Here is an 8,001-nt window from a genome sequence, read left to right on the forward strand (position 1 = left end):
GTTCCCTGTCTGTCCTTCCCCCTCCCTGGGAAACAGGTGTGTCTGAACTGGGGCTGGAAGCAGAGCCTGAGAGCTGGATGACTGGCCTTGGGTGAGTAGGATCCTGTTGTCCCTCACTCACCCTAGAGGTCCCCACACACTCTTCTTTATCTCATGCTTAGGGCACCCCTGGTGTTTTTTCACTCTGCAAGGGTTTTCAAAAGGAGGCCCTGGGTGGCTACTGACAGGCCTCTCATGGTTTCCTCTGGGTGCTGAATCACTCTCTGATGCCTGTAACCACAGGCCCTCCTTCCCCCTAGTGAGAACACAGCCTTTCTTCTCTGGGTGTATTGCTCACTCTTACTTACTGGCTGCCTAGAGCCCTTGAAGGCCTCAAGGCTTTGTAGATAACCTCTTCCAAATTGTATTTTTAGTGGAGACGGGGTTTCACCATGTTGGCCAGGCTGGTCTCGAACTCCTGACCTCAAGTGATCTGCCCACCTCAGCCTCCCAATATGCTGTGATTACAACCATGAGCCACTGTGCCTGGCCGCCTAGAAACTTTCCTTGTGACCCCAAGCTGGACACTGAATTTGTGGGTGGAGAGGGTGAAATAAGTAAGTGACTTTCACAGAGCTTGGGAAGTGGGAAGGGCAGAGCAAGAATTAATGTAGTTAAATGTTGACTGTGTGAAGGGCACCATGCCATGTGGTACTCATTACCTCCTTCTGTCCTCACAAAAAAACAGATGAGGTGGTTATTATTATTATCATCATCATCACCATTTGACAGAGTAAGACAAGCTCAGAGTTTGACATCATAGCCTCAAATCACAAGACAATAGGTGATAGATATAAAGCCAGGGCTAACACCAGGGTCCCCCTGTCTAATGTACAGAGCTAGCTTCTCTTGGGTATACTGGTCACTCAGTGCCTTCTTCAGGGGAAGAGGCAGGAGTGGCTGGGGCTGCCACCTAGTCACCCTGCCTGATAGCTCGTCTTCTTAACGGAAATGAGGCTGGAAAGGTGAGCATGGGCAGATTATAAAGGGCCTTGTCTTCCAATGATAAGTGATACATGAGATGGAATTTTGTTAATGCAGGAGGCCCTAAATGGGCAAGGCTCAAACTCATACTTTCAGCTCTTTCATACCCACTGGTCGACTGGACTGGCATTTCTGGGGACTAACGAGAGGATTTCCCTAGAGCTCCTGAGCTAGAGGAGTTACCCCTGTCATGAGAAATGGGTGCAATTATACACCCTGTTTCATGTGGTGGAAAAGAAACCAAATGCCTCTGGAATGCTCTACTGTGCCCAATCCTCTCTCTAAACTTAAAAGCAGGTTTAGTAATAATAAAAATAACAATAGTAACTCCATTTTATTGTGAACTTGCTAAGGAATAAAAACAGCATTAAGCACTTTAAACATATTTCATTTCATCATCAAAACAGTCCTGTGGGTATAGTATTATTATTACCTCAAGATGGGGAGATGGAGGCTCAGTGAATCGAACTTCACCTTGACTGGGGTGGCATCAGAACACACCTCATGGGTCGTTACCTTGTACTGCCTCTGATTCTCGTATCGTCAACCAGCCATTCCCTTGGGGATGTGAGGGACTCGGAACTTTATAGCTATTGTCATTGGGTGATTCCCTTCTATGCTCTTTACAGATATGACTCCTCAGTTCAACTGTGAGCTCTTGACAGCAATATGAGGCAAGAAGTGCATGTTATTATTATCCTCATTTTATGCTTGAGAAAAATGATGCTCATTAAAGTCAAGAAACCTGCCAAAAATCACACAACCTGTAAGTGAGTGGCAGAGCAGGTATGATTTTAAGGTCTCTTGTCTCTCTATAGAATGTTTTTTCCAGTACACTGTTGTAGAGGAGCAAAAAATGGACAGGTCAGATGAATGACGTTTATATAATGTCCTGAGTCACAGAAAAGAATAGTGGCATGGGGCCTCTGGGGGCCGGTGGCAACACAAATTATGGGAAGGTGAGGGGAAGAAATGTCCTGTTACGGAGATAAAATTTCTCAGGAAGTAATAGTTGTCAGCCCTCTTCTTGACACAGATACCTCACTAAAAATGTAGATTTCCTTTGTAGGTGTAAATTTATTTCTACAAAAGGAAGGACAGCTTTTCAGAGCAACTCCCGTGTCTGCAGTTTCTCAGCATAACCAGCTGAAAGAAATAAGCCAGAGAAATATATATTTTGGGGTGGCATATTCTGGCCTCCCACAGTCATATTTTGGAGTGGCGTGTCCTGAGCCCCAACACTGTTTTTTTGTTGTTGTTGTTTTTTGAGACGAAGTCTCACTCTATTGCCCAGGCTGGAGTGTAATGGTGCAATCTCCGCTCACTGCAACCTCTGCCTCCCAGGTTCAAGCGATTCTCCTGCCTCAGCCTCCCGAGTAGCTAGGATTACAGGTGCACGCCACCACGCCCAGCTAATTTTTGTATACTTTTTTTTTAAGGAGTGACAGGGTTTCATCATGTTGGTCAGGCTGGTCTCGAACTCTTGACCTCGTGACCCGCCTGCCTTGGCCTCCCAAAGTGCTGGGGTTACAGGCGTGAGCCACCGCCCCCGGCCAGCCCCAACACTGTTAAATCCGAAAATCCGCTTTAAACTGCTCTAGCTTTAAACATACCGCCTAAATACAGCAACCCGTGCCGAGCCGTAAGTGACCGCACATGCGCACACTCCGAGCCCAGCTCAGACGGAGGCCAGTGCCAGCCACGTGTTCCCAAGTGCCCACGCGGACCGAGCGCGAAGGCGAGATCTGGGTAGCGTGGAGAGGCGCTAGCGAATAAGAACTGGTTCTTGGAGAGTCACGAGACTAGATCTAGGAAACTACACTTCCCAGAAGCAGCCTGCGGTGACTGCCTGTGTTGGATGGCGTACATCCGGAAAACCGGTTCCGGATAGGTTGCTTAGAGGAAGTGGGCGGTTCTAAACCACGGGGGGCTAGGCCTGTTTCCGGTAGGAATTAGTGGATTCGGCGGCAGAGGCAGTGCGGATCCGGCGTCGTCCAGTGAGTTTTTCCAAGGCTGCATAGAGATGGCGGCGGCTTTTCGAAAGGCGGCTAAGTCCCGGCAGCGGGAACACCGAGAGCGAAGCCAGGTAGGACCACACAGGCCCCACGAGTGCTGGCCCTTGTCGCCATGTGTTACTCTCTCCCCAACCCTGTCGCCACTGTGGGATCCGGGTCCAAACTGTATGTAAATGCACGCAAATATATGCTAATGACGCTGGTGTGTCTGGGGCGGAGCTTCGTGGGAACGAGTGGAGGGGATTTGTCGTTTCCGTTCTAGGAAGAGCAGGGTTGCTCCCCTTTCCTTGGGGATATAAAACCTACTCTGGAAGATTTCAGTGTGGTGATTGAGTTAAGATAATGCCTGTCGGCCGGGCGCGGTGGCTCAAGCCTGTAATCCCAGCACTTTGGGAGGCCGAGACGGGCGGATCACGAGGTCAGGAGATCGAGACCATGCTGGCTAACACGGTGAAACCCCGTCTCTACTAAAAAATACAAAAAAAAAATTAGCCGGGCGAGGTGGCGGGCGCCTGTGGTCCCAGCTACTCGGGAGGCTGAGGCGGGAGAATGGCGTGAACCCAGGAGGCGGAGCTTGCAGTGAGCCGAGATTGCGCCACTGCACTCCAGCCTGGGCGACAGAGCGAGACTCCGTCTCAAAAAAAAAAAAAAAAAAAAAAAAAAAAGATAATGCCTGTCAAGTGCCTGGCCTTTTCTGAGGAGTTGAGGTCAGAGCTCATATAGGCAAAACTGCCGGGCTGAAATTGGATCCCATGTCTAATGCTCAGCTCCGCCTGCTGCATATGGGGGTCCTGACCGAAGAGACTGTCCTTACTAATGTGTTATCATCATCACACTGGGCTTGTGGTTCATGAAGATCTGCCACATGTGCTATTTGTTTATGTCTTACCCCTTAATGTTGGCCTTTTCCATTCCCATTATACAGATGAGGAAACTGAGGTCCAGAGTGATGACTTGTCCAGTTACAAACACCAGATTCAGGCAGAGTAAACAGTTCTAGGATTTCTATGGTGGGTGCGTCTGTGTAGGGAGGTTGAGTAGAAATAAGCTTATGTGCAGAATCAATTGAAACACTGTCAGGAATCCCGTGCTTAATATCTGATTCAGAAAGGCCCTTAGCATCCATGTGTGCTCCCTCTTAATTTTACAGATGAGGAAGAGAGGGGAAAGAGTTGTGCAGCTGACTGATGGGATAGAACTAAGGCCTCTTAACTACAGTTCAGTCTTCCTGCTTAATAGCATATATCAAACTTTTTTTTTTTTTTGAGATGGGGTCTCGCTCTGTTGCCCCGGTTGGAGTGCAGTGGTACAATCTCGCCTCACTACAACCTCCGCCTCCCGGGTTCAAGCGATTCTCCTGTCTCAGCCTCCCGAGTAGCTGGGACTGTAGGTACGCACTACCATGCCCTGCTAAGTTTTGTATTTTTAGTAGAGATGGGGTTTTGTCAGGTTGTCCAGGTTAGTCTCGAACTCCTGACCTCAGGTGATCCACACACCTTGGCCTCCCAAAGTGCTGAGATTACAGGCATGAGCCCCTGCACCTGGCCAAAACTATCACCTTTTGAGCACTTACTATATGCTAGGCACAGCCCTGCATTTTACAAATGAGGAATCTGGTGCTTAAAGATTAAGATTGAATAGTATATCCAAAGTCACAGTTGTAAGTAGTGGAACTGGATTAGCAGAGAAAACAGAGGGCTTTCAAAGCTGGCTGTGGACATGGCATGGCCATGGCTGAGTAGGAACGGAAGGCCTATGTGGAAGAGGTGAGAAAAAGGCCATCCTGAAAATGTGGGTAAATCATTGACACAAACGTTCCATATTTGAGTCGTTTGGCCTTTATCCTGTAGATCCTTCAGTAGGGCAGTGGGGGAGCTACTGAAGATATTTTATATGAAAGGTGTATGTGTTATTACGTAAACTGTTTTAGATCCAATACCAGGTTTCCTTCTGTAATGCGGGTGTACATTCAGGTGGACATGAGAGATTTCAAGAGTTCTGCCTCACCTCATGTTGTTGCTCTTTTGACCCTTTAGCTTACTTTCTCTACTCTGTCAACCTCCCTTTGTCTGCTGTAATTAAAGTTAAAATTATTAGGGGAGGTTTGGTGTTATTTTACTTACTTTTTTGAGATAGTGTCTCCCTCTGTTGCCAAGGCTGGAGTGCAGTGGGGCAATCACGACTCACTTCAGGCTCGACCCACTCACTCAAGCCATTCTTTTGCCTCAGCTTCCTGAGTAGCAGGGACCACAGACGTGTACTGTGACACCCAGCTAATTTTATTTTATTTTTTTAATTTGTGGAGATGAGGTCTCACTGTGTTGCCCAGGTTGGTCTCGAACTTCTGGGCTCAAGTGATCTGCTCATCTCAGCCTCCCAAAGTGCTGGGATTGCACATGTGAGCTTGGCCTTAAATAGCTATTTATTGCATCACTTGAAGGATAAAAGATGAGAAAGATGACTGTTAAAAATCCTACCCAAATTAGGCCGGGCGCAGTGGCTCACGCCTGTAACTGCAGCACTTTGGAAGGCCAAGGTCAGGAGATGGAGACCATCCTGACCAACATGGTGAAACCCTGTCTCTACTAAAATACAAAAATTAGTGGGGCATGGTGGTGCACACCTGTATTCCCAGCTACTCGGGAGGCTGAGGCAGGAGAATTGCTTGAAGCCAGGAGGCGGAGGTTGCAGTAAGCCAAGATCGCACCATTGCACACCAGCCTGGCGACAGCAAGACTCTGTCTCAAAAAAAAAAAATCTTACCCAAATTATTATTATACAAATTTTGTTTGTTTGTTTTTTTGAGACGGAGTCTCGCCCTGTTGCTCAGGCTGGAGTGCAGTGGTGCGATCTTGGCCCACTGCAACCTCCGCCTCCTGTGTTCAAGCAATTCTCCCGCCTCAGCCTCCCGAATAGCTGGGATTATAGGCACTCGCCATCATGCCCAGCTAATTGTTGTATTTTTGTGGAGACGGAGTTTCACCAGGTTAGCCAGGCTTGTCTTGAACTCCTGACCTCAGGTGCCCCACTCACCTTGGCCTCCCAAAGTGCTGGGATTACAGCATGAGCCACTGCACCCAGCCTATTATACAAGTTTGCAACACTAGAGAAGTGTGTGCATTTCCCAAAATGTTAACATTATTCGCAACAGAAGAGGACTCAGTCTACTGTGATGGCCCCAGGGAGAATGGGTTCTAGTTTTGGCTCTGCTGCTTATTAGTTCTGTGTTCTTGGGCATATCATTCTCTAAACGTCATTCTCTTTATGGAAAACTGGGGTAGCAATAGTGCCTGTTTCACCTTCTTTACAAGGTTGTTGTGGGGATTAAATGAAATTGTGTAACGAGCATAGCACATTGCAAGACCCTGACATATACTAAGTGCTCAACAAATAGTAGTATGTAGAAAGATCATACCAAGATTTAATCCTTATACCTTCCGTGCTCTCCAAGCCTACGTCAGAGAAAGGACTTTCTGTCATACTTTTGTCTCATACCTAGTACCACAAGTATAATAATGATAGTAAACTCATGCTGGCTAGCTGCAATGTGTCAAGCCATGTGCAGGCATTACCACTTACACGAGCTCCTTGAATCCTCAGGATAACACGGAGAAGCAGGTACTATTTTCATGTTACAGTCAGGAAATAGCCGTTCAGAGAAGTTAAGTGACATGCCCAAGGTCACAGATTGTTCAGAGATAAAACTTGGATTTGAACCCACATCTCCAGACTCTAAATTTAGCTCCGTTACCACAGTTGCCTCCCTGTTACTATGTTTTCCCTTTGTAGTATTTTATAAACCCTTGGATTAAGTTGGTAGTAATTTTAGTACAACTGGCAACTGCTTGCTTAGTGCCGAGTCATTGTTGCCTCTCTCTGTCCTTAATAGGCCAAGAAACCTACTACAGCAGTGCTTGTGACCTGTCTGGTGCTGGCAGGGTCCCTCTCATCCTTGGGCAGAGCCCAGTTGTGGGGAGGGGAGGGGACAGGGTCATGGGTTAGCTCCAAGGACTGGATTTACTGAGCGCTTCAGAAACTCCTGTGCCTGTTAGGTGTCATGTTGATTTGGATATGTGTTCGCGGAGGAAACTAAACAATGTTGTTTTTTCTTTTGTCTTCTAGCCTGGCTTTCGAAAACATCTGGGCTTGTTGGAGAAAAAGAAAGATTATAAACTTCGTGCAGAGTGAGTTCAGTCTTTCTGGTAGAGGCGCTGCCAAGAAGCTTACAACCTCCTTGCACTGCAGCTGAATTGCCTGAGTGTCCAACAGGGGATAATTTCCTGCCATTGATAAAATGGCCAAAGCTCTGGCAGCCTGTCAGATAATTTTTTCTGTGACCTTAAATTTCTCTCTTTGTTTAGGCAGATCATTATTTATTTAACTGTAGTTGCATTGTGAATTATTTGTATTATGTTGTTCCAGATCATTTTCTCATAGTGGCTTTGATTTGGCTCTGCCTTGGTGTTTGAGCCCAAAGCTGAATCTTTTTTCTCTTTGTTTTCTTGAAGTGCAAGATATAATCTGAAATTCCATTTGTTGAGTCTCTTACATACCATGTGTGTGGTGTGGAATGAAGAGATGTGAAAGATGGATTCATGAGACCACGCGTGGGTGATAATGAACTCTGAAAGCATTTTATAAAACAATTACCCCCATTCTTCTTCTCTATTAGCACTTTATTTGCAAAATACTTCTTAATTATTTGTTAGCCATACATGTCAGCTGAGGTCCTTCTTTTTTTTTTTTTTTTTTTTTGAGATAGAGTCTTGAAGCCGGGCGCGGTGGCTCACGCCTGTAATCCCAGCACTTTGGGAGGCCGAGGCGGGTGGATCACAAGGTCAGGAGATCGAGACCATGGTGAAACCCCGTCTCTACTAAAAATAGAAAAAATTAGCCGGGCGTAGCGGCGGGCGCCTGTAGTCCCAGCTACTCGGGAGGCTGAGGCAGGAGAATGGCGTGAACC

General features: G+C 46.9%; 1 protein-coding gene across 1 annotated transcript in view; it reads left to right on the forward strand.

Annotated features, from left to right (window-relative positions):
• UTP11 (UTP11, small subunit processome component) overlaps window positions 1-8,001 on the forward strand; it is a 20,738-nt gene continuing 12,737 nt past the window's right edge. The window contains exons 1-3 of the mRNA XM_025365619.1: window positions 1-91; window positions 2,958-3,109; window positions 7,161-7,222. Coding sequence (XP_025221404.1) covers window positions 3,047-3,109; window positions 7,161-7,222 — 125 coding nt within the window. The 5' untranslated portion in view covers window positions 1-91; window positions 2,958-3,046. The remainder of the gene's footprint in view (window positions 92-2,957; window positions 3,110-7,160; window positions 7,223-8,001) is intronic.

The sequence above is a fragment of the Theropithecus gelada genome, chromosome 1 (genome assembly GCF_003255815.1).
Source record: "Theropithecus gelada isolate Dixy chromosome 1, Tgel_1.0, whole genome shotgun sequence".
Classification (NCBI taxonomy): domain Eukaryota; kingdom Metazoa; phylum Chordata; class Mammalia; order Primates; family Cercopithecidae; genus Theropithecus; species Theropithecus gelada.